Here is a 26,528-nt window from a genome sequence, read left to right as displayed (position 1 = left end):
GGTGAGATCTTCGGGGAGCAAATAGTATGGTATCCATCGATTTTTCGCAGAAAGAAAACAATGGTTACTATGGTTTCTCTACTATGGTTTTACAATAGTATGGTATCATGTTTGTTTGTACCATAGATGTACATAGCTAGCTACCTAGATGCCATGTTTGGGTTTAAGAAAGATACTGTCCAAAATTGTACTGTTTCAAGAATATTGCACTCAGAAAGTGAGATAGGATTAAGTTATATAACAGGGGTAACGCAGTGATCCACGCTCATGCATGTGTGATGCGTATTGTTTGTGTGATGTTTATGTGTAGATATGGCCGTGTGGTTGGTGAGGCACATAGAACCTGTTGATGTGATTGTTTTTCCTCTGGTTTTATATTAAGCTTTTTTCATGTAATAGTCTATTCAGGAGATTTTAACTTTATGTAGTGGTTATTTATTTACAATGATGGTTAAAGCTTTGTAGCTAGGTAAATGATAACACTCCTTAATCTGTGTAGATATTCATAATAGATTAACATCAGCACCTTCTTACATGAACATGAAGTTAGCATCTTATTTGTCAACTTATTGTTCGAATTTTCCCGTTCCACCTTAAATGGTGCAGCTTCAGGCACCAGAAAGTGACTGCTGCACCATTTAAGGTGGAACGGAACAACTTGAACAAGAAGCTGGTGAATAAGAAGTCGACTTTAGCTTCGTCCTTCTTACTGTGTTTCTTTGTGTTTTAAGATTAGAAGTGATTCACGCATTGATAGATTTGCTGATATGTAAGAAGGCACATTAGTTTGCGGTTAGTGTATTAGGTATAGCGCGTTAGTTAGCGGTCAGGACTCCTTAACAGAAAGTTTTCATCAAACTTATAAAACTGCAATAACTCTATGATACTTTAATAAAGTACATTTAAAGTCAACCTGATATCAAAGTGGACCTTTGCCTTTGTTAGTTCATGTTTATCTTTTTTACTTTGCTAGTTTATCTTGTTGCTTAATGTCCACAGTCACATTAAGCACAGTTCTTTATATATGTATGAGACAAAATTCTTGTTTTACCATAATCTTGAAGTGTAATGACTTTCGTAAATAAATAAAATACAAAATGACAAATACCAATAACATTGTTTTGATCCATTACAATTTCTGATTAAAGTTTACTTTAAAAGCAAGAACTTTTGTACACAAAAACAAATAGAATTTACTTTAACAATCTTTTATAAAAAAAAATTCTACCAAAAAAAAAAAAGTTTTGTACTTTGTTTACTTCTGGTGAGAAGACTCCTGAAGCTGCAAATGTGAGGAGTGGGTAGGAGGCCTAGACGTAGAAGAAATAGAGACATAGTTCATTTTGACATATGAAGAATTCAACATTCACGATTGAAAACTATTGCTATGTCAAATGAACCAATACGCTAATTTACTCACTAGATGCATCTTGAATCCTTCTGAAGTTTCCAGAAGCGGCTGTAAGTGTGCAGTTCACACCTCTGCGGTGAAACGTTGGTGACTGCTTGGACCTCAATATGGGTGTAATCTGCTCTCCTGAGTACAGGTGGAATCTGCCTGTATTTTTTTTTTAATTACAAGCCATGTAGCTTAATAATCCATTAATAATCTGACTGATAGCTTAATTGGAATAGAAAACGTCCATGTATACACCTCAATTGATTGTAGTGGGTAATTCTATAAATAACCTGTTAAATAGAAGAATAATAACCATGTAAACACCTGTATCTGATTACATAGACCACTGCAGTAGTGCGTCATTCTGTAGTCCTCATTATGCCCGGTCTAAGCTCCATTTCTCTATGGCCAGAATGAATAAGGTCTCCTCTATCGCCTCTATCACCGCCTGTGTTAAATAAAAATGTTCAGAACCCGATACATTTTGTCCTGTGAACATTCAGTAAGTGAGCAGTATAATAGGTTATATTGAACACAGCCTATGTCCAGAGGCAGAGCCTTATTTTAGCCACCCCTCTGCATTTTAGAGCAGGAATAGAGACTGCATCCCTGTCCCTCATAGCCACACAGTGAGCAGCTGGATCCCATTGTTTTGAACTAAAAGCCTGAAATTTAGAGTGTAACATTAAGAATTGTCACTACCAAAACACATTTTCTACAACTAAATAAAAACATTTTGAAAAACATTTTGATTTGTTATTAGCGTTTTTGAGTTATGCTAAAAATTAGCTAAAATCTTCACTACCAAAACACATATATTCTGCAATTATTGATTTTTTTTTTGTTTTTATGTTATATTATGTATCACTGTTCAAAGCTATGTGTGCTAGTCATACCCTGTTCATGCTCAAAGTTAGCTAAAACAGTCACTACTAGTGTTGTGATTGTCTTGGTAGTGACAAAATGGAATATTTAATAATTTCTTTTGATAAAAATAAACATAATATAGGGTTACTCAAAGTAAAATGATTTTAGCCTAATGTCCAAGTCAGTTAAAATTCTAAAATATGAAATACGATGAACCAATTTGGTATAATGATTCAGAGATGTGCATGCTTACTTCAATACGACAACACCAAGACACATTCTGCACGTTACAGCAGCATGGCTGTGTAATCAGAGAATGTGGATGCTAGACTAATCCGCCTGCAGCTTGGATATGTCTCACATAGAAAACAGGGTGCCTTAAGTATGACAATAGTATGACAAAAGTATGACAATAGTATGACAAGGCCCCTCACAGTTGAGCAGCTGAAGACTTGTGTAACAAAAAATGGCAAAAAATTCTGCTTTCAGAAGTAGACATGCTCATGTCATGATCATCTATCTATCTGCTTTTTTTAATGCCTAGACTACTCAATGCACCGTTTATAGGAATACCAAAACACAATATACTGACTGCACCTTGTATTGAATGCTGCCACTAGAGTACTAACACATAAAAGAAGAAGAGAACATATTTTATAATTGATTTTAAGATTCTTTTGTTTGTGTTTAAAGCTGTAAATGGATAAACACCACCAAACATTTCAGAATTCATAACCGAATATATATTTCAAAACGTGTTTTGAGATCATGGAGTACTGGCCTGCTAAGTTTTCCAAAAATGGAGTACAAAAAAACTGGAGAAACAGCTTTCTTTCACTAATATGCGACAAAGCTCTGAAACATCTCACAGTTAATTATTGGTCAGGCGCCTACCATTAACAGAAACTACTCTCTCTCTCTCTCTCTCTCTCTCTCTATATATATATATATATATAACAGAAATAGTATGTGTATGTATAACAATAATGAAAATAACAATAGAAACAGAAATATGTGTGTGTATGTGTATATATATATGTATATATGTATATATATATATATATATATATATACACATTCATGTCTGTTTCTATTGTTATTTTCAAGTTGTGTCACTTATGTTCTTCTGTTATTGTTTTTACTGTATTGTTTTATGTTGTTAAGCTCTTTGAGCTGCATTTTATGTATGAAAGGTGCCACATAAATACACATAAATATCAGATAGAAGTGTTGCGGTTTATTCAGTACAGTTTTCACAGGTGCAGCTAAGATCTTTCTTCCATTCTTCAAGCGAAACTTAAGGAAATTCGATATTGAGTCACCGAAAGGACCAATAAAGCTGCGAGGTTCATCACACAACCAATCGTGTTGGGCGGTGGGCGTGTTCTCGCTCTGCCCCCTTCTCGGTGGACACGCCTCCCACTGAAGAGCCGCTCCGGGCTTGTTTTCCGATGTTAGCCGATTAGCAGGTTAGCATGTAATTGGAGCTCTGGTGCGACTGGCTGTAATTTTCCTCATTCAGATATCCGACTTTACACCGCCGAACGCTTAAGAGTGTTGTTTCGCTCGCTAAACGTTTCGTGGATCCTCGGTCTCTGTCTCAGGTCGGACTCCTGCGAGGTGAGTTTTCTCATGTTTACTGGCTAGCATGCTAACTTACTAGCATAGCTAACTCATCCAAGTCCTCCAGGTTTGTCTTCAAAACCACAGTGTTATATATATTAAGAGGAGTGTGAGAGGCTTCGTCGTTTTGGGGGCAAACTGGAAATATGTGCTTTTTTTAAAAGAACAACAGTGTTTCCTCGAAACTGGCTAAGTTTATGAACGACCAGCTAGCTTTCAAGCTAACCCGTTTGAAAAGTATGTTAGCCCGAACATTCCGTCGGTGACTGCTGTTTGAAATCTCCTAACTCACCTCCAAAAATAGCTCAAACTTTTCAGTAGAATTAAAAAGGCTGGCCTGTTTTATTTGAGAACAACCCATAAAATACTGTTTATCTGCCTACTGTCTAACGAAGACATGCGTTTTGCGTTACATGCTGGTTTAAAATCATTTTTTTTATTGGCCTGCTAATATATCACCTACATAGCTATAAAATGAATGAGAGCACAAAAATTATACAAAAACAAAAACGGTCGATTTAAAGTTGTGCGGTTTGTGCTGCACACGAACTGACGACGTGAATCGGAAACCAAAAAAATCATTAGCGCAGGTTGTTGCTGAACGGTTAGCTACATTAGCAGCATAACACAGTCCGTACGCGTAGCTGAATTACCGATAGCACTGTTTAACCACTTAACACAGAACTAAGCTGAAGCGAGCCTCGTATTCGCCAGCTTCTTGTTCGAATTTTCCAGTTCCACCTTAAATGGTGCAGCAGTTACATTCTGGCACCTGAGGCACGGTTTAAGGTGGAACGGGGATATTCGAACAAGAAGCTGGCGAATAGGAAGCCAAGTTCAGCCTCGTAAACAGAGAGGCGTTTCTGTTAAAATAAGCGCCATTGTAACAGAATCATAGAAGTTTGTCCATTTTAGTTTGTGCTGTTTTTGTTGAATTAGCTGTTGGACCTATTAGTCATTCATCAGCGCTTCCTGAATTAACGTAACCTAGCGTTCACAGAAGCAGGTAGCAAGCTAGCTAACTTAGCGGTAGCGTGTGTTAAATCGAGTGTTATTGTTGTTGCTGGCTAGATCAGATAAGCTAACCTAGCTACACCATTCGTAGAGGTGTTACGACATCTGTCGCCTGACACGGACATTTTGCTCTTTTAACATTTCGTAAAATAGGTCTCTGATGACGATGATCAGTGTCACTAAATTAGCGTCGCTAAATTCTCCTCTTGTTTTGGTTTAACAAACTTGCTAACGTGAGCCAGATGAAGCGTTCGCGGCAGCTAATCTGAAAAAAAAAAGAAATCCGCTTCTGACTCAGTATTTTGATCTTAAAAAGTTGTCCGGTGAAGGTGCTGTGCCGATAGCTCATGCGGCTGGTCGTGTGGCTCTCTGTTGGTCTCTCAGGCCAAAGAGGGGGAAGGGAGACAGTCGAGCTGTGTACAAACTGTGCAGCTAACTACAAAAGTTTTAACAGCAGGTTTTCTCTAACTTTTGATCGATTCTGTACAGCCTGGCTGAGAAGTATTGACGGGTCGCGTTGTTACAAGGCTGTACATGATACGGAGGCTGTAGTGCAGTGATAGCGGGTAATGTGCGGTCCTAGTGTTTGAAACTGGCCGTTGCCTTAATGGCAGCTGCAATCTGTCAAGACTTCATGAGCACAGAAACAGTTCGCCTTAGCTTTGTGCTCACTCATGTGAACAGCAGAGGAGTTGTTTTTTGAGTACCTGTTCATTTCGTTCTAGCGTGTTTTAGGATGCTTTTTTAAATGCAAAGGTTTTGACAACTGTCAGTTATTAGAATATCTAATCACAATAAGAAAATATCAAAGCCATAATAATTTTCTTTATACTGTTGCATTTTTATCACATGGATTTGTGTTCTTTTTCATTCACGATATCATAAAGGGGAATTCCCCCGATATTATTATTATTTTTTAAATAAAATATCTGCATAATTCAGTGGTTGAGATGTAAACAAAGTCATTCAGAGTGTTTTGATGTGAAATTGTGCATTACAGAGAAATTTACCAACTCAGATTTTCTTTTAAAAGCGATAGTACCCAGGGGCATAATGTCTACAGCACACATAACCTTTTTATTTACTGTCCAAAACCACCAGTGAGGCTACACGTGAATTCTGAGTTTTTATATGTAGTGTTGATGATGCTAAAATAGCAGTACATCTAGAAAACTGTGTTCTTTTGGGGTCTGTTTTGCATTAGAACGTGCTGCATGTACCCCACCACTATGAATGTCTTTTAAAAGGTACGTTTCAGGCCGAAACTTTACCTCAGAAATTTTGCTAAACAATGGCGTAGGCATCAGACAGTGTGTTCTTAGCCATTTATTGTAATGTCTTTCTAAGTGGGGGCTTTCAGAGACATTAAATGTTTCATACATCTGTTTCCTATAACTGACACTGTGAACAATTTTGACTGTAAGTACCTCTAGACCGGAGCATTTCACAGCAAACCACCCTTGAGTGACTTTGTTTACATCTTAATGATTTAATTATGCAGACATTGTTGAAGAATCAGTGAAATTGCCCTTTAAAGGGGTATTCTGATCTAAAACTATCATTTTATTTAATTTATTTGTTGTGTTATGTAGTATTCTGTAGTGCAGCATTGCCTTATCAGCATATCAGACAGAATTTACAATTTTGTGTTGTTTCCGTCTATCACTGTTCTCCCACTACAACACCCATGCATTATGCAAATACATCACACAGTTATTGGAAATACCTGTGACACTCAACAAATATTGACTTCTTGCCAGTAATATAGAGGTTTATAAATGCATCTTCAGGCTAGCATTAGTGATATAACACTAACCTCAGCTGATCGTCCAAACTTTTTCTTTGTTAAAGTGATAATTCAGCCAGCTGGTCAAAATAAAAATAAAAAAGATCTGTTCCCAATTATCAACAGCAAAACACTTAAAAAAAACCTCAAAATGTACTTCCGCCATCAGTATTGGGGATTTTCCTAGCTTTTAAACCAGGAAATCTCACTTTAAAGACTACAGCAGCACCACTGTAAGAGGCAGGTATGCATGTTTGCAGTACATGTAGTGATGGTTAGTTTTTTCCTTTTTGATCAACTATAATAACGCCGTTCAACCAGTGCTGTGTTGTACAGGCTAGCTGTTTTGTTCACAGAATCACAAATCTCTGTGCAAGTAGTATATATATGTGTGTGTGTGTGTGTGTGTGTGTGTGTGTATATGTATGTGTGTGTGTGTGTGTGTGTGTGTATATATATATATACACACACACACAAGTAATTTTTTTAAGTCGACAGTTGTGGGTACTTTATTTGAAAATTTGAGAGAGATTTTGCTCAGACACTCCTAAGACTTAAAAGTGCTAAGACAAAATATGTTACAATTGTCCCTGGTCTCCCCTGAATACCATCACTCCATTTTAGCAATGATTTAGTACTAATATCATTATATCCATGATCTAATACCTATAGAAGAGTGTTGTCTCTGTTGACCAGTTGTTGTTTTTTTTATTTATTTTTTATTTTTTTAAAAGCCTTTTCTGAGCTAGGTATGTATTACACACGATATCCAGAACATGACAGTTGACTCTAATGTTTACAATTTGCAGGTTGCTTCAGATTGTTTTGAAAGGACAGTTTACAATCCATAAAAACATTTAATTAACTTTATAATGCTAACTTAAATGTTATCTGTTACTGTGATATATTTGAAAAAATATTGTGATATTACAATATCAGCATTACCCTACTACATGTGACTTTTCATCAGTAGTAGCAAATAAGCTTAATAATACATATATTTTGTGGCTCTAGTGTGACATTCGGGTAAAAAAAATAGTTTTGTTGCTGTTTCGTGGTTTTCTGATTTGTAACTTCAGTTCTTTAATGTTTTCTTTAACAGCATCTAATGTGGTTCCCATCTCTTCACAGATGCATCTATGGTCTGGTAGTTTGGTTTCCTTTAAACTGACTTAGGCTTTTTGCTTCATTGTTTTAGATTCCGTTCACCTGTGGAGTATGAGTACATAATGAAGCGACGCTTGGAGGATCAGGATACATCGTTTGGGTCTCAGCGGCGGCTCCCCGGGGGTGCAGAAGGCTTTCAGCACCGTGTCCTTACCTCTGCATCTTCAGTGTACGAGGCTGCTTCAGACAATATGCAGCCCTCTGCTGGAGTGCAGTACTCTCAGGTCCCTCAGACCTATCAGGTATGAGATGGGTTCTGTCTGCAAGTAACTTTAGACATGTAAATAGAGATTACCAGATTAAATAGATGATACTTTACCTGCCAGCAAGTTTCAAAAAGCAAAAATTCACCTTTTCTAAGTGGTTATTGAATCTGCTAATGCAAGAAATTAAAAATAACAGAAAACAATGTAGTTGGATGCAGCATTATAATTTGTCATGTAACTGGATACAAACAGATGCTTTTTCGTCACAGCTGCACAGCGAAACTGGACTTTACTAATGTGCAGTAGCCACACACAATTGCAGTTTTGGCTTTATCTAAGAAGCACTGAATTCAGCAAAATAGTGATACTCATGCTTGTTCAAGTGGGTTAAGAATTGCTTTTGTCCCCAACTGTCTTTTCAGGTGCCCTTGGCTCAGAGCTCTGGAGGACACGGGCACACCAGCAGTCCTGCAGTACACAGCGGTGCTCATCACCACAACCCTGTGGTCCAGCCACCAGGAACCCCTGTAGGCCAGGGCCACTCTCACACTTCCCCTGCCTCTGCCCCAACATCAGGCCAGCAGCAGTTCCAGAGGCTTAAGGTAGAACAGCTGTCCCTAGTTGGCCTCTTTGTAATTTGACAAGAACACAGTAGCAGACAAAATCATCATGAGCTGTTTCTGATAAAGTGTGTAAGCTTTTTCAGTGATTTGTGCTTCCGGTGGAGATTACAACAGTCTGTTTGTATACTGACAGGTTGAAGATGCCCTGTCGTACCTTGATCAAGTGAAGCTTCAGTTTGGAAATCAGCCTCAAGTGTACAATGACTTTCTTGATATTATGAAAGAATTTAAGTCTCAAAGGTAAGCTTGGCTCAGCTGTTGGATGCAGCATCCTATTTTTCACGTAATGGGGCACAGAAAAGCTGTTTCTTTGTAGCTAATTAGCTGCACAGCAGAACTGCAGTTTACCCATGTGCAGTATCCCCACACAGTTGCCGGCTTATTTAATTTAAAAGCGAAAATCACGATTACTTTACATGTGTGGAAGGGCAAATGGGTAGATGTGGGTATAGCAGCATAAACACTATTAATGAAGTGTAATATTACTCAGATAGAAAGAAAACTATCCTTTCAAAAAAAAACTGTTTGTGTAAAAGTACAAAAGGATCCAGTCAGAAAGCTACTTAAGTACTGAGAACATATAGAACTACAGTGGAACATCTAGTACATCCAGCAGAGGATCAACATAGAAACTGTAGTTTATTAAACTCTAATATTCTAAAATGAATTCTTCTAATACTCATATTAAAACTCAAGAATTAGAGGTGCGATTACTCACAAAGCAATAGAGAGGCTCTCGCCAGTGTGACATAATGAAATTAAACACAAAAAACAAATTAGGAGTGGTGACTAAATATTAAAGACTAAAATGTAACAGAGCAAAAAGTACAGCAGAAAAGTAGAATTTTGTTGTATTTGTACTAAAATAAATGTGACCAATTACTATCCACCTCTGAGAGCAACGCAGTAGCGCTGTGTTTTTGTCGTTAAGTAATTACTGGGCAGTTACATGCTAAACGTGCGCTTATTACACTGTCCATTAAGAAGCGTAGAATTTGCATGTCTTAATTGCTGTCTTTCCTTTTTTATCTGCGACACTGGTGAATAACGCTTGTCTCAATGTGTTTCCAGCATTGACACCCCAGGCGTGATTAACAGGGTCTCGCAGTTATTTAAGGGCCACCCAGACCTGATCATGGGCTTCAACACCTTCCTACCCCCTGGCTACAAGATAGAAGTTCAGACCAATGACCTGGTCAATGTAACAACCCCAGGCCAGATCCACCACATTACCCCACATGGTATTTCAGTACAGAATATTCCTGTAACGACTCAGCACCAGACCCAGACACCACCAGTCCCCATCAGCACTGCTGCTCTCACCATCCCCAGCCAGCCTACACCTGCCAAGATCAGCAAGGTAGGGTTAGAAATCTGCAATTTATTTATGTGTTTTGTGTTCAGAATTATGTCTAGGGTCTGTTCACATGGTTTTGACTTTGTGACAGTTGTGACAGTCTTTTGACGGTGATAATTTTTGGTCTGTGTACTCCTACTGCAGTCTGGGGTATTTTACATCTTTAGTGGGTAAACATTCACAGCTGTGCTAAGCAGTTTCACTTTATTGGAATATGCAAATAATGGTACATTAGATAATTACTTGAAAATGTACAGTTACTGTTCAGGATAGCTGGGTCTGGCATATTCTTCAGCTGCCTTTCATGCATATGCCATACAGTACAGTAGTGTATCACTGCTCTTCGCTACAATTTGCTTTGTTTGTGTAGATGAAAACTGGAATAGCTGTTGGTGCAGTGAGTAAGAGCAGTGCTTCCTGTCTATGATACTGTGTGGTGTTATACACAGCAGCTATTTTGGCATGACTGCCATGTTTCAGGGAGGAGGTGATACGCTTTGGATCAGGAGCATTTAATTTTTTCTATGTTTTGCTCTTTCAATTCCTCTGGTCACGGTTAATCTTTTTTAAAGCTTTGTTTCAGAAGTGTTCAGGCTTGTTCTAATATTCTAACCTTTCTCTTCTTGAGACTTACCACTTATACGCATCTTGTGGTACATCTTGTGAGATTATGCTGGTGGTCTTTATGGTAGTCTTTGACTTCTGACCTGTTCAGCATTTTTTATTGTAGAAAATACTCTTTAGCCATCCACTGCTTTGATCTACTGTGCTGTTCTGAGGTCTGCAAGGTTACTGCTATCACTAAGCTCACCATTGGCTTTTTTCACTGAAGTTAATTTTCATATGCTTAATTTTTTGGCTGCATGTCTGATTGATTTATATGCCAAAATGTTAGTCATAGATTTATTTTTTTTGGCTGAAAATGATCATGAATGGCACTTTAGACAAGCAATTTGTAATAACTGCTCATGCCAGGTATAAAGAGGTGGGTCAACACCTTAAAACCTCTCCACTGCAAGTTTGATACCTCTTGAAAACACATCATCCTGCTCGATACATGGAATGCAGCAATGTATCAGAAGCTGAAACAAAAGTCCCTGTTAGCCCACCAGTGTCATCTGAAGCCAAGTTTTTTTTGTTTTTTTTTTAAATTCTGTTTTAGCTCCATGATGGCCTGCTTTACTGGTGTTGACATGTCTTTTATCCTCATGTTGAGAGGCATCAGACAGATGTTAATGGCACATCAAGCTCTCATAAAAATTATTAGAAACAGCACTGTACATTTGTATATCATAATGCTTAAATAGAGTATTTGTTTTTTTCTGCAGCCAATACAGTCACCGGCACTGACCCCAACTAGCCAGCCCAATCCGTCCATCCCGTCCTATGCCTCTCCTCGCTCCCCTTCGGTACAGTCTCACACTCCGGTGAGCAGCACGCCTGCCAGTGCTCCCCCGCTGCAGAACAACCAGCCTGTGGAGTTCAACCATGCTATCAACTATGTGAACAAGATCAAGAACCGCTTTCAGGGTCAGCCAGACATCTACAAAGCCTTCCTGGAGATTCTGCACACATACCAGGTAAGAACAGGGAAAAAGCTGAAACAGACAAGGAACTGCTTTGAAGAGTGAAGCTTTTGTTTATGGCAGGATATCCTTTAAAGAATGTGCTGGCACTTTGATCACTTGTTTAAAACTTCTTTCGAATGAATCAGGTGTCTTTTTGTGTAATTGAGAGAAATGTTGTTTGTGTAGAAAGAGCAGCGGAATGCTAAGGAAGCTGGAGGAAACTACACCCCGGCTCTTACTGAGCAGGAGGTATATGCTCAAGTGGCAAGACTTTTCAAAAACCAGGAGGATCTCCTGTCTGAATTTGGCCAGTTCCTGCCAGATGCCAATAGTTCTGTGGTAAGTTGTAGAGGCTCTTAGCAGCTTTAATTATAGTGCTTAGACATAGAGGTGAGAAGTATACCAAAGTGAATACTGATTTGATAGTGCCCAGTGATATGGATTTTTACTACATCATGGATACCATGATAAGTCCAAAAATACAAACAGCCCCACCCCAAGACAAATTAAACATGAACTTGAACTGCTTAAAACATTCCTATAAACCCTACAGAAAGCATAGTACAATTTAAACCTTTGAAATACTTCTACTACATCTACTACTAATACCTTGATCTGCTTGAACAATTTCTATAAACCCAGTAAAAAGCCTAACACAATTTAAATCTTTGATATATTGTTACTACTATTATTAATAGTAGTAGTAATATTAATGATTACTTTTGTTATTATTATTGTCATTATTATTATTATTATGATTATTATTTCTGCGTAATTATAGTTTTGGAATATATTATTATCCAGATAATGGAAAATATAGAAAATATTATGAAATACATTGGAATTCATTTTAGCCACCTCAATTTAGATGTATTTAAATTTTAAATTGTGGGCAAGTTTATATTTTGATGGGTTTCCTTTCTGTGCAGTTGCTGAGTAAAACAACAGCTGATAAGACTGAGTCTGTGCGTATGGAACCTGGTGGCATGCTGAAGAGACCCCAGATCAACAACAAGCAGAGATTTAACCAGAACGGCTGCCAGATCCGCAGACATTCCGGGCCCGGTTCTACGCCACCTGTAAAGGTAAAGGCACGAACAGGACTTTTTAGATGTACATGCAAATAAACACAGAGGTTCTGCTTGAAAATTTGATTGATACCAAAGTCATTTTTTGTGGTTTTGTTATCAACTGTTATTCTCATTAACAGAAGAAACCGAAGTTTATGGGGAAAGAGCATCCAGTAGCTGAAGGCAGCAAATTTGGAATTGGCACAGAATCTTTGTTTTTTGAAAAGGTAAGTATATGCATTCATTTTTAGACATTTTGAGTTTGTTTTTTTTTTGTATGTTTCTTGAAATTAAAAGCATTTAGATGTTTAAGAACTTGTTAGGTATTATTTTGCAGAAATGTGATTCTGGGTTTTGAAAATACAAACCACATTCCATGTGAATGTATAGATTCATTGTTGAATGGTTATGTTCCTCAGGTGAGGAAAGCACTGAGGAGTGCAGAGGCCTATGACAATTTCCTGCGCTGTTTGGTGATCTTCAATCAAGAGGTGATCTCAAAAGCGGAACTAGTGCAACTGGTGCTACCTTTTCTGGGGTGAGTCGAAAGAGTTGCTAAAACATCACAGAAAGGCTGTATTGTGATGTGGCTGTTATTGAATGGTCCAGATGCGTACTGTGTGTAATTCTGGCCACAAGATTCATTGACTTAGTGGCCAGTGCAAATTTTTTAGATTTGTCTACCCCTGGCCATGGATAATTTGTTAGAAAATATTTTGGTTCCTAGATTGCCTTAAAACCATTCATGTGAGGCACCAAGACCAAACACCAAGGCACCATTTGCAAAACCATCAAGGCATAGCCATTTACCACCACCAGTAAACACCATCATGATCATCAGGCATTAAGTAACGATATACTTTTATGTTTTTTTTTGGGAAGATTTGAAAGTTTGATTGCTCAGTAATTATTTATCACAGGAAATTCCCTGAGCTGTTTACCTGGTTCAAGAACTTCCTGGGCTACAAAGAGTGTGCCCACATTGAGAGCTTTCCCAAAGAGCGGGCCACAGAGGGCATTGCCATGGAGATCGACTATTCGTCATGTAAGAGACTGGGTTTCAGTTACAGAGCTCTGCCCAAGAGCTTCCAGCAGCCTAAATGTACGGGGAGAACTCCACTCTGTAAGGAGGTGAGAACAGTTAAAGAAAATGATGGGTTCCTACCCTTCATATTTAATGTGTTTCAGCAAGACTTATTTATCTATGGTTGTTACTCTTTGATGACTTGCTTTCTGCAGTAGTTGTGCAAGGTTTTAGTAAATGATTGGCATGAACTGGTATCCATTTTATTGATTTTAAGTCATATAATTCTTACATGTTTAAATTTTAATTCACTTAATAACAGAATTGATTTTTAAAAAAAAATCAGGTGCTGAATGACACGTGGGTGTCCTTCCCATCCTGGTCTGAAGACTCTACTTTTGTCAGCTCCAAAAAGAATCAGTACGAAGAGCACATATACAGATGTGAGGATGAGCGCTTTGAGGTAAGCATCCATCAGTTTATATTGTTATGCTTTTTTAATACTATACAATACAATATGCACATCATCTGGAATTCAGTGTATAGTTAGCATTTATGTGTTTCTTTCTGGGCAGCTGGATGTGGTGTTGGAGACAAACCTGGCCACTATCCGTGTTCTGGAGACTGTTCAGAAGAAGCTGTCCCGGATGTCAGCAGAAGAACAGGCCAAATTCAGGTTGGACAATACTATCGGAGGCTCCTCTGAGGTCATTCACCGCAAAGCCATCCAGAGGATATACGGGGACAAGGCTGCAGACATCATTGATGGTCTCAAGAGGAACCCGGCAGTCTCAGTACCAATTGTTCTGAAACGGTAAGCCTGACACACTCAGAACCAATAGATTTATTCACAAGTGTGGTTAAGCTAAAAATTTAGAGTCGAGAGTGAACCATAAAATCTGGTTCTCTGAAGTATTCCATGAAGTCTCACATCATATTAAGAAAACATTTTCAGGTATGCCTTTCTTCTATTTGAAATGTTCTTTGTGGAGCTTAACTATACGTACTGACACACTGTTTATGTTTTTAGATTGAAAATGAAAGAAGAAGAGTGGCGTGAGGCTCAAAGAGGCTTCAACAAGATCTGGAGGGAGCAGAATGAGAAGTATTACCTCAAGTCATTAGACCACCAGGGCATTAACTTCAAACAGAATGACGCGAAAGTGTTCCGCTCCAAAACACTGCTCAATGAAATTGAGGCTCAGTATGATGAGGTAATTCTCTTCCTTTTCTCTGAGTGTGCATACACCACCTGTCAAAACTTGATATGATAATACAAAATTATGTGTGTCTGTTTTTTACATAATTTCACATAATGAATGAATGGTGTAGCAAAAAATCAAATTTACACAATTTTTTCTACTTATCCTAGATGTAGTTGATTGGCTGAGACATGTTTGGAGTCTAAATTTTGCTTCTTTAGTTTAGAACTGGAACAGTGAGGCTAACATTGCTAACAAAAAAGTCTTATTCAAGAACTCATTAGCCACCCAAATAGCCCATATTGTTTCTGTAAAAATATGTGACCAAATCCGCTCAGACCACATTGAGGTCTTCGGTAAGATCATGCATACTTGTCAGCGTGGTTTAGAACATAGTATGAATTATTGGAAACTATAAAAATCAACAAAACTGTGTGTAGCCACTTTAGACAACAGGATCTTTTATTTGCAAACCACCTCAAGAGGAGGGGTGCTGATCTGGATTCAGTATTTGTGACAGTGACCATCATAAATATGGAGAAATCTGGTCCAAGATCAGTCCTGCTTTTTGAATACTAGCCCTGGTGATGTCTGAAATGGCTTCCTGTAGCGATTAAGTTTTTATAGCTGTTTTGGATGTACTTTTACAGAAACACTTTTGGTCACTATTGACTATTGGATATTTGGGTGAAGATTTAGGTCTAGTGTTTGTTAGCAAAGAGTTCTACAGTAAAGAAGCAAACTTTGGACTCTGTGTATTGGCTGATCAACTACTTACCTCTAGGATAAGTGGAAACCTGGGTAAATTTAGATTTTTCACCCAACTATTCTTTACATGCTAACCTGGTTTATTTTCAAGGCAGCAATATCATGTGAAAATATTTCTGATATTTGAGTCAGTGTTACCTCAAGAATAATACCAAAGGCCCCCCGTTATCCCTTTGTATGATGAGAAAGCTATCAAATAAAAAAGACTCTGAGCTGTGTATGTGCTTCTTTTACAGCAGTTTTTACTGCTATTTGACGGTTAATCACTTCATATTCTCTTCAGCGGCAGGAGCAGGCCTCAGAAGACAGCTCCACCCCTCCGTCCGGCCCCCACATGACTCTGCCATACGAAGACGGTCAGATCTTGGAAGATGCTGCCTCTCTCATCATCCACCATGTTAAGAGACAGTCCAGCATTCACAAAGATGACAAGTACAAAATCAAGCAGGTTATCTATCACTTCATTCCTGACATGCTATTCGCCAGACGTGGCGAGCTCTCTGATGTTGAGGAGGATGAGGAAGAAGAGGAGGAGCCGGATCCGGGCGAAGACGGAGCGAAGAAGCACAACGGCACGACCCCAGCCAAGTCCAAGCTGCTTTTCAACCACACAACACCAGCACAGCAAAAGCTGAGTACATGCGACGAGGCCTATAACCTCTTCTATGTCAACAACAATTGGTATGTCTTCCTTCGCCTGCACCACATCCTGTGCTCCAGGCTGCTGCGCATCTATGGGCAGGCCGAGAAGCAGATCGAGGAGGAAGCCAGAGAGAGGGAGTGGGAGCGCAATGTGTTGGGGCTGAAGAGAGAGAAAAATGACAGTCCAGCTGTCCAGCTGCGGCTGAGGGAGCCAAGTAAGTATAGCCTCAACAGAACATCAATACAGGCAGGTTTCCATGCAGAGGATTAATGCAACAACAACACTTTGGTATGATGTAGATGATAGAAATTACAGGTAATATTTTACATATTTTGACATCTTTTTTGACATTGTCATTACATTATAGGTAAGTCACAGGAACCAAACAAAAATAAATGTATACACGATGTGTGATGTATAAATAACATTTCTTGGAAGGTACACAAAATGCACATAAAATCACTGGAAATGTAGGTTGTGTCTATTTTTAGAATGGTATTTTGGAGGATCTGTTGGTGGATCTCTATGCTTTTGGAGTGATTTTGTTGTGAAATGTTTCTGTTGCTCTTTTACAGTGGACATTGATGTTGAGGACTACTACTCTGCTTTTCTGGAGATGGTGCGAAACCTTCTGGACGGGAACATGGAGACATCTCAGTATGAGGATCAACTGAGGGAGATGTTCACCATCCATGCCTACATCGCCTTCACCATGGACAAGCTCATTCAGAGCATCGTCAGGCAGGCAAGTGGTGTTTAGATTTGTCTTAAAAGGGGATAAGAAATAAATAACAAATAATTGTCTGGTTTACAGTCAAGACAACAATTATGTCAGTGTTTTACATCTACAGCTAGCAGACTCTGAGCTGCATTTATTTCATGGAATAAATTATTGTTCTGGTTAACTACCTGTCCAGATCAGTGAAACCTGATGGAATAAAAGTACAATATAATTATTCATGATTTGTGTTTTTTATTATTATTGTTGTTGTTGTTGTTGTTGTTGTTGTTGTTGTTGTTGTTGTTGTTTTTTAAATCAAATCATAAACACGTCAAGTTTTCTTATCGTTATAATATCTTAATAATCAATAGAATAAAAAATTCTGAAATTAAAATATTTGATCGTTTATACCACAAAGGCATCCTTCTTACAGCTTGTTCAACATAAACCTGTCTTATTATGACTTTTCTAGTGTAATACCTAAGAACAAGATTTCTCTTCAGATCAGCACCAAATTATTGTATCTGATCAGTGTTGTGTTATTGTCCTTACTTTCCTGTACTTTTGACCTCTCTCTTTTCTTTTCTTTTTTTCTTTTTTTTTTGTCCTCCTCTCTCATTCCTCCTGTAGCTCCAGCACATAGTGAGTGATGAGATCTGTGTTCAGGTGACAGAGCTTTACCTCAGTGAATGTGCTAATAAAGGCACTGGCGGAACCACATCCACTCAGGCGTCCAGGGCCAGTGTGGAGGCGGCCTACCAGCGCAAAGCTGAGCAGCTCATGTCAGACGAAAACTGTTTCAAGGTAGGGCATCCTCCAGATGACAGAATTTTCCAAAGTCTGTCACTGACTAGGGTTGCAGCGATGACTTGTTCCAGAGTTTGATAGTTGAGTGAAACAAAAGCTGGTACAGAAGGTACATGATATAATAAGCTTAATGTGGGTGGGAAAAGATGGCTGTAGTGGAAATTGTTTCTGCACATGCATTTTCAGTCAGGTTTTTAAACAAATTTTTTGACCATGTTACCTACCTTTCAGTTAAATTGGCTGAATTGCGAAATCCGTTCATATAGCTGAAGATGCTGCTTTTAGCAGTAATGGGTGCATTTCTCACTGTCATTTTGTGCTAATGGTGTCCGTGTTTGTGTGTTTGTGTCCTCTCTCTGCAGTTACTGTTCCAAAAGAGTAAAGGGAGCGTGCAGCTGGCAGTGGAGCTTCTAGACACAGAGGAGGAGAACTCAGATGAGCCTGTGGAGGCTGAGGTACATAATGCCTGCTCTGTGTTACTCTGTGTTAAGCACACTCAGCAATCTGTTTTACAAAATTAACTGTTCGGCTTTTAGCATATGCTGCTGTTCAGAGGTTTGGTAGCAGTGTAAAAGTAAGGTTGCACATTGAGATCATGATCATATCTTTAGTTTTGGCAGATAATTGCTTTAAACCGGTATTTGTTGATGCATTTATTATACACAGGAGGAGCAGAGTGTTGAGGCAACACTGAGCTAATATGAAAAAAAAAAAACTGCATTTCATTTGTTTTACTGCGTTTGTAAAGCTACAGAAATAAATGTTAAATTTCTCTGTAATGCTAATCCAGGTGAGTGTAGTCCTGGTTTCTACATTATATAAATGTGTATATAGTGTGTATTGACATAAATACCCTTGAAATTAAGTGTGTCTAGAATGATGAACGATGCTGTAGACGATTCTAAAAATGTATAGCATTGAGATACAATATACTAGTAGATATTGAAAAAATACTGTCAATAAAACTGTATAGGAGATGGCAGGAACCTCCTTAATTTTTAATGCAAGTTATTGAAGATATATTTTTTTTTTTTTTCCAAGCAATTTTGCAGCATTTCTGTTATTCCTTTCATTATAAAGGGCAGCTACTGAGCTCAGATGGTGTAGAAAACTAAAACTAAAAAAAGATATATATATTTTTTTTTTAAACAGTGACTATATGTAACCATATGTAATTTATAATAACTAGAAATCTACATTACATTACTTTTTTCTGTTTTTACACCAGCTGACAACACCAGCTGCCCCTGCCATTGTCAAAGATTCATACTGAACAGACCAATAGAAACAGTCTAAAATGACTTGAATAAATTGTTAAATTAATTGTTTCTACATATACAACTGATATCAAATATCGGTAGACAAGGAGTCCGATTCATTAAGTCATTTAATTTTAGATTGTAAAATATTCAGGAACACAATTACTACACAAAATAAACATTAACATAATGTTTAATGAAACACTAAACAAATTGGTTTGTGGAGCGTCCAGACAGTATACATTCGGAAATTATGAGAAAATGTAATAATAGGTTTAAATCATTAAAAGTGTTTTTTAAATAGCTCTTTAAAAGAAGACAAATGGAAAAATAAATAATTATTAAATGGCTTCTCATAATCAACCACATCTTTACATTTTAGATCACATGAGACAGGCTTTGATTCCAGCTATGAAATATGTTAAGTACCTAGCTGGCATCAAAGCCTATCTAGTGATTCTCTCATTATCATTAATCATTATTTTTGCAGAGGTTTGTTTCTCTGTGTCTTAAATGTCACTAGTTGTAAAAGCAAATGTATAGACTGTCACAAAAAAAGTTAGTTACAAAACAAAACCTAAAGAAGCATATTTTGAGGTATGGGGAGAATGTTGAAAATGTATTTTTTTGACAAATCATTGCTTTGAGAGTACGCAGTGAAAATGTTTTTGAGAAATGTCTCTGTCTGATTCCCACAGAGGTGGTCAGATTATGTGGAGCGGTACCTAACCACGGACTCTGCTTCTCCGGAGCTGCGGGAGCACCTCTCCCAGAAGCCTGTGTTTCTGCCCAGGTGAGGCTCGGCCCTGCCCCATCTCCTGAGCCCTGAGCCTGTCACGGCTCTCTTACGAAAGCCCTGTTGCAGGGCTTCATACCATCAGCCTGATAGATAGATGATAAAACATCAACAGTCATTTTGGGACTGTAGGCCCACTGGTTCTGATCAGAGGAACTTCGGGGCACGGTGCAGTGCCACAGTATGTCAAGTGAAGTGTTTTGCTCCTCACACAGATTTTTCTGGCATGAATGAGTTTAGATAGTGTAATGGAACAGGTGCAATGCAGGAAGATTCAGTAGTTAATGTCTGCTGTAGGAGAATATTTGGGTGTCCCCCCCTCTTGAACTGCCTTTCTTTGTAATCACCTCACTGTGTTTCCACCCAAACAAGGATGAGCCTTTTCTCTTCTTGCGAGTGCACTTTACTGAAGATTTATTTAATGAACCATGGGAGTTGTTTAGCTGTTTATTTTTGCTCAGGGGATGCTAAAAAACATTGATGTTGGTATATACTTTATTTATTAACTGCATTGTAAGTACAATACATTGTGTTTAGAGAAGTGCTATTTATTTAATACATTTTGGTCATTTGAGTTTTTTAGATGCAAAACAAAATGCTGCATTCAGTAATTCATTCAGTTTTGATTGCTTGTTACAAATGTGATGGAAATAACTGGCAAATAGGAGGTAAATGGATATGATTTTAATCTTTGTATTTCATATGAAAGTATGGAAAATATTTTTATAACCCCACTCTTAACAGGGATTTGTCGGAAAATCATGTTCCTTTGAAGTGCATTTTTTTCGCTGGGGAATGAGACGATATGCATTAAGAATATATAAATGGGCTCATTCTGAAAATAGCAGAGTACATCATTTTCTGATTCATAGATCATTTCCTAGGATTTACCAGAATCTTTTTAAGTGACAAATGGCTTACAGATTTAAAGCCTACAATTAGAATATCATGTATGAAAAATAAAAAGAACCTGTATTTTTGCCCAGTCACAGTTATTCGTGCCCTGTTATGTTCACATACTGATTTTCACAGATATGATTCTGTACTTGAAGATAAGTGATCATGTGTAGATGTTCCTGTAAATGATTTTATGGTCTTTAAGATTTGAGTGTTAGTTTTTCCTCCACAAACACTGTGTATTACATATTTCAGAGATACAGAGCGTTCCCGTGGTTTGTTCTTTCTGCCCAGGGTTATCAGTTTTCACAATTTTCAGAGTGGTGTAATAGATAGAAGTCTAACTCGCCCTGATCTGTGACACCCGCACAACTGTATTTCAGATGGGGGGCTTGTCAATAAAATGCTGGTCTAAATTGTATCCTCAAATGTGCGTGTATTTCTTTCCCAAAGTTCAAGCACTTGCACCTGCATGGAAGGATGTTCTGTGGCTTGTTTTCATCAGTTATTTTTGTGCTTTGGTTTTGCATGCATGTCTCAATATGTGCAGTGCTGGAAAACCTTTTTTATATTAATCATACACAAACTGGCAGCAAGTTTTTGACTGACATGTGGTGGTGGTTGTTGATTGACACTTAATGTTGTGCTTTTGTTCTGTGCATCTCATCACAGGTGTGAGATTGGGAAGTTCAGGCTTTATATTTATTAACCCAAGTTTCATATTTTTGTTGCTTCACAGTTCGCCTTAAGAAAAAATAATGCGGCAAAGAACCCAACAGGTTTTTGTGCATGGTCATAATGGTGTTTGAACTGTCAATGCTTACATCAAAGTATCAACCCATATCCTGGCTTTTTAACTCTTATTTCTTATTTTTACTGAGAATTGGCTAGTGCATCTCAATTTCTGTAAAGTGGAGCCCTGAATACAAAATATGATTCATGGTTTCAGTCCCCGCTCTCATCTGTAACCTGTGTGGTAAGTACATTTTCTAATTTTAGTATTTATTGAAGCGGGGAAATCTTCTTTTATTTGCAATTATTTATGTTTATATATATATATATATATATATATTTTTTTTTCTTTTCAAAATCTGGATTTGATGTACTTGATCAAAATATGGTTTGCCAAGGATATGAGCCTATTAAGGAAATCTTTGACTCATAGAGGTGCACTGTAGTCAGTTGCCTTTGTACACTCTCTGTCCTATTTGATTGGGTTTTTTTCCTTTCTGATCACACTGAGATGCTGAGCCTTGGTATGTGGGTTAAATTATGTATTGGAATACATACCGCAGGTGGAGGCTTTACAGATAGCTTTGTACATTAATGCAATGTTCCATTCTTTTTGTAAGGAACCTCCGACGGATCCGAAAGTGCCAGCGAGGGCAGGATGTACAGATGAGAGAGGCAAAGGAAGCTGCTAAGAAATCCGCAGACACTTCAGAGGACCCCAAGATGGAATGCATGTTCAAGCTCAACTCCTACAAGATGGTTTATGTCTGCAATTCGGAGGATTACATGTACAGACGCACAGCACTGTCAAGAGCCCACCAGGTATGTAAATCACTTTACTCCAATAGGATGCCCTCAGATCCCTAGGATTGATCATTGACAGTTTTCATGAAAGACTGCAATTGAGAGATGCAGGGCGTATCGATGATACAGCTTTCAATTTCATTTTATTGTCTTATACTTTTTTTCCAATTTCAAATACAATATTGAAATTGTTAAACTAGGGCTGGGCAATAAGGCAATATATATTGTTATCGTGACACATTATGTCACAATACAGCACATTATACTTTTCTGAACATATTGTGGATATCATCAGTACTGACCAACTGCCTGTTTCATTATACAAAATGCTAACTTAGTTCCGTTTAACTGGATGTAGTGCAAATATTGAATAAAAATCATTAAATTCAGTTTTTTAATTTTTTTTTTGTTTTTTTTAAATGTTGGTTCTTTTTTTCTCTGTTCCAACTGATCGAATGACTGAAGAAAATAGATATTGTTACATATCGTGTTTTGTGAAAATTTCCTGATGTATCGCAATATTAAGTTTTTGCCATATCGCCCACCTCTATGCTAAACACTTATCTGACAGTAATAATTACAGAGGGAATGGCCTCCTATAATTGGCTGAACTAGAAATTCCATTACTAATAGTACTTCTTTTTGAATAGTGACAGCTGTGTTATTGTTATTGAATGTAGTACATGTGGTATAATGCAGAAATTAATATACTCGCTGTGACTTTTCACTCGTGGCTGTCTGTGGACGTTCACCCAGACCATGAATTGACCAGTCTAATCTCTTACAAGGTGCGATACAGAACCACCGCCACCACCGCCGGCAGAACTAATCCCACTTGAGTAGTGCTCAAATCTGCTATCAGCCTGATGTAGGAGTGTGATAATCACTAACATGCTTATCCTTCTCTTCAGTCTCACCAGCAACTTAGCACTCGCCTTCATCAGCGTTTCCAGACATGGCTGGACACATGGAGGAAGGCCCACGTGACCAGCGACATGTCCACTGAAAACCACAGGTGGCTGATGGGAGACTGCCAGGAGGGGCTGCGGCCCTGTAAGACCACCTGTGAGCCCAGTGTCCTCCACTTTCAGCCCATCAACAGATACAGGGTTCTGTACAGCACCACTGCATAACACTGCACTCTCTGGGGTGGTATTCCTCTTCTGGGTGGGGGGGTGATGTTTCTTTTTAACTTTTTAAGAAGAAAAAAAAACATAGCTGACTGAAGCAGCACTGAAATTTTATGCTGGTTGCCATGGAGCTCTTTCCAGATTTCTTGCTCTTATCCACTTTTTTTTTTTTAATCTTAATAAACTTTTAGATGGGAACTTCTTTCCTTGAACTTGTTGCCAAGTTGGCATGCCTTCCTGATCTTTCAATCATGATGGAGCAAAGACTCCAGTGTTTTATTATTTTATTATTTTAATTTCCTAATTGCACAAAGTCATTTCGTGTAACTATCCAGACGATAATCAGAGTGTGGAACTAAAAAATGTACGGTCACAGGTCAATGTGTAAATGTTGTTTTTCAATTTTTTTTTTTGTAGTTTATTAGCAATATGCATTTTTGTTGCTGTTGTCGTTATTGTTGTTGTCGTTGTTATTGTTGTTTGATTCAGTGTTAACCACATTCTTACAAACACTATCAATAATGGCAGCCAGATTGTCCTCCTTGTAGAATGAATAGGAGACTGTAAGCACTGATGTTAACTTGGTCAGATAGTGGGGGAAGAGTCTTAGTATCAGATCATGCAGCTATGCCTGGCCTGATGATGTGAATTTGTACAGGCTCTGTATGTCAGTATGAGAGTTCTGTGCTGTTAAATATTTATAAAATCCCTGAGAAAGGCAATTATGCATTAATGGTTATCTACAATACCAGCTTCAACATGGAGACGAAAGGACAAGAGCAGCCGCAGAATCTCAGATGATGTAAATAATTTGTATATATTCCAGACTGTTTATATTCTGAAAACATTAAAATGTAGTTCACCTTTTGGACTTTTATCTTAGCAGAGGTGACTAATGCTGGTCTGTATATTGTAACCGATCACCTTTTTTACCAAAGGGAGTTATTGCTATAATTTTTTTTTTTTTTTTGGGATCCTATCATTATTTTTGTGTTTGTGACTTGTCTGGGACTTTAAAGAATGTTCTGTATGTAGAATGCCTTTTCATGACACATTTGAAGAATTTTTTACCCAACCTTATATTGAAAATTTGTGACACTGCCCGTGCTCCTATATTACTGAGTAGAGCTTAGAAACAATTCACTGTTATTGTCCTGTTTTGCCTCCCAACTAGTGCTAATATGAAAAAAAGTTGTGACATTTAATTTGGGGCACTTTTGTTTTTGTGCACCAAGTGTTGATAAACTGCTGAAAAAGTATGTAAAAGCATATTCACAAAAAGACAATGACAGCATGTTTCTATGTTCTCATGTACAGTCTTTTGTATTATTCATCATTGTTTTAAAGATTGAAATAAAACAAAGTTGTAGTAGATTAATCTGATCTCTTGTACTTCTTTGAATTCACAGTAAACACTAAAGCCCCACAAGCCCCCCCCCCACCAGATTATAAAATCTATCCCATAAGATTTTCTCTTCTCGTAACAGAGGCTTCTGATTCCATGTGCCCAAATATGTGAGCAATTTATTAAATGTAGTGATGTACAAATGACAGCAGGGGGAGCATTTGAGCAGTTTCATTAGCCGTAATGTAATGTGCTGCTCATGGTTTGCAGTCTAACTTGTGTTTTGCAATGTAACTTGTGTAGTGTTTTGTTGTAATGTTGCATTATTTCTTGTATGTTAGGGAATACAACATATTTAATTATTCGCTTGATTATATTTTTGTCTTACAAGCCAGTGTGATTCTTATGCCTAACTGCATTTTTTTTCCCTCTAAAGATGATGTAACTTGTAGGCAAACAGGCCCTTGTTTGTCTGCACACCTCACTTTGGATTTTTTGTAACAAGCACAGAGTGCCCAGTTTATTGGGTAAACCGAACTTAGTATAGTTATAGTATTATAGTTATTGGTAGGACTATCTAAAGAAAGCATTGGTATATGCAGTACTATGTAAATTTAATTTACAGCCATAATGTAATTAATTTTTCAGGAGGTATTTCTGAGATTAGATACAGTAATACACTTGCAGTAGGATTTTTTTTCAGATCTGAAATGTACATTTTTAGCTTTCATGCTTTTCTGGAGACATGCTTACAGATTCTGAAAGAAATCTGCGGAGGTATTTTTCCACACCTCTGGGGTGGTCAGTCCTTTGTTCTGAGAAGACCAGCAGCTTATTTGTTTGATTTGCAAGTTTTCTTCCATTTCAGTTTTCTCAGTGAGGCTTCTGAACTGCTACATATGCTTTCAGACCCATAGCATGGTTTTCTCAGAGTGGAGGAATAGAGCTTGTAAAGCTTGTTTTTCTCCAGTCTTTCAAAGATAAAAGCTTGAAGTGCTGTTTATCTGATGGGAACAGTTTTGGTGGCCTACCTGGTCTTGCATGGTTGTTGTTCTCTGTGTCTTAAAATCATTTTTTAAACTCCTTGATAACTCTTTTTTTTGTATTTTCCTTTGATGTCTCTATTTAAATAGATTATCTTCTGTCAAATTGCCTCTGAAATATTTAGTTAATGACTGAAAATTAAACAAATGAAGGATGGTCTCTGACATTTACACGTGTATTCTCACCTTTTATTTATTTATATATATATATATATATATATATATATATATATATATATACACACATGCACATAGCCTTCCGCCCAATGACAGCTGGGAAAGGCTCCAGCACCCCACTGCGACCCAGAAGGATAAGCGGTTTAGATGATGTATGTATGTATGTATGTATACACACACACACATATATATATATATATATATATATATATATATATATATATATATATATATATATATATATACACACACAAAGATGTGTTCATCTGATATCTAGAGGCCTTTTTAAAGTAAACGCTGGTTATAAAAAAATATAAAGTAACTATAGTGACATTTAAGTCATGGAGAGAAAAGAGGCAGCACTGGTTGCTAATTCACTGAAAGTTCTGAGACCCAGACAGACTTCCTGTCTCAGTAGTGGGTGATGTAACTGGTCATTACACAGCCAGAAGCCCACAGATCTCAGCTCAGTCCATTGTTGCCCACTCTCTCTCACGGAA

General features: G+C 37.8%; 1 protein-coding gene across 2 annotated transcripts; it reads left to right on the top strand.

Moving 5' to 3' along the window:
• Positions 1–3,669: 3,669 nt before the first annotated feature.
• sin3ab (SIN3 transcription regulator family member Ab) lies at positions 3,670–24,846 on the top strand. Of its 2 annotated transcripts, none has more exons than XM_036584309.1 (21): positions 3,670–3,886; positions 7,888–8,098; positions 8,485–8,664; positions 8,819–8,925; positions 9,757–10,045; positions 11,371–11,622; positions 11,797–11,949; positions 12,540–12,695; positions 12,824–12,907; positions 13,100–13,218; positions 13,601–13,811; positions 14,051–14,167; positions 14,280–14,518; positions 14,735–14,918; positions 15,958–16,531; positions 16,893–17,062; positions 17,669–17,842; positions 18,208–18,300; positions 19,803–19,897; positions 22,150–22,351; positions 23,245–24,846. In XM_036584309.1, exons 2-21 carry the CDS (start codon positions 7,919–7,921, stop codon positions 23,464–23,466), a joined length of 3,801 nt encoding a protein of 1,266 aa, XP_036440202.1. In that variant the 5' UTR covers positions 3,670–3,886; positions 7,888–7,918; the 3' UTR covers positions 23,467–24,846. The 2 variants fall into 2 exon arrangements, with proteins under 2 accessions (XP_036440202.1, XP_036440200.1); XM_036584307.1 differs by having other exon boundaries at positions 12,821–12,907.
• The last annotated feature ends 1,682 nt before the right edge of the window (positions 24,847–26,528 follow it).

The sequence above is a fragment of the Colossoma macropomum genome, unplaced genomic scaffold (assembly GCF_904425465.1).
Source record: "Colossoma macropomum unplaced genomic scaffold, Colossoma_macropomum, whole genome shotgun sequence".
Classification (NCBI taxonomy): domain Eukaryota; kingdom Metazoa; phylum Chordata; class Actinopteri; order Characiformes; family Serrasalmidae; genus Colossoma; species Colossoma macropomum.
This window is presented reverse-complemented; position numbering and strand designations above follow the sequence as displayed.

Excerpts from the sequence above, each read along its gene's own strand:
- sin3ab (XM_036584307.1), top strand. The coding sequence starts at position 7,919 with ATGAAGCGACGCTTGGAGGATCAGGATACATCGTTTGGGTCTCAGCGG. Across the intron at positions 17,063-17,668 it reads TTCAGAGCATCGTCAGGCAG|CTCCAGCACATAGTGAGTGA; the intron begins GCAAGTGGTGTT and ends TTCCTCCTGTAG. Across the intron at positions 22,352-23,244 it reads CACTGTCAAGAGCCCACCAG|TCTCACCAGCAACTTAGCAC; the intron begins GTATGTAAATCA and ends CCTTCTCTTCAG.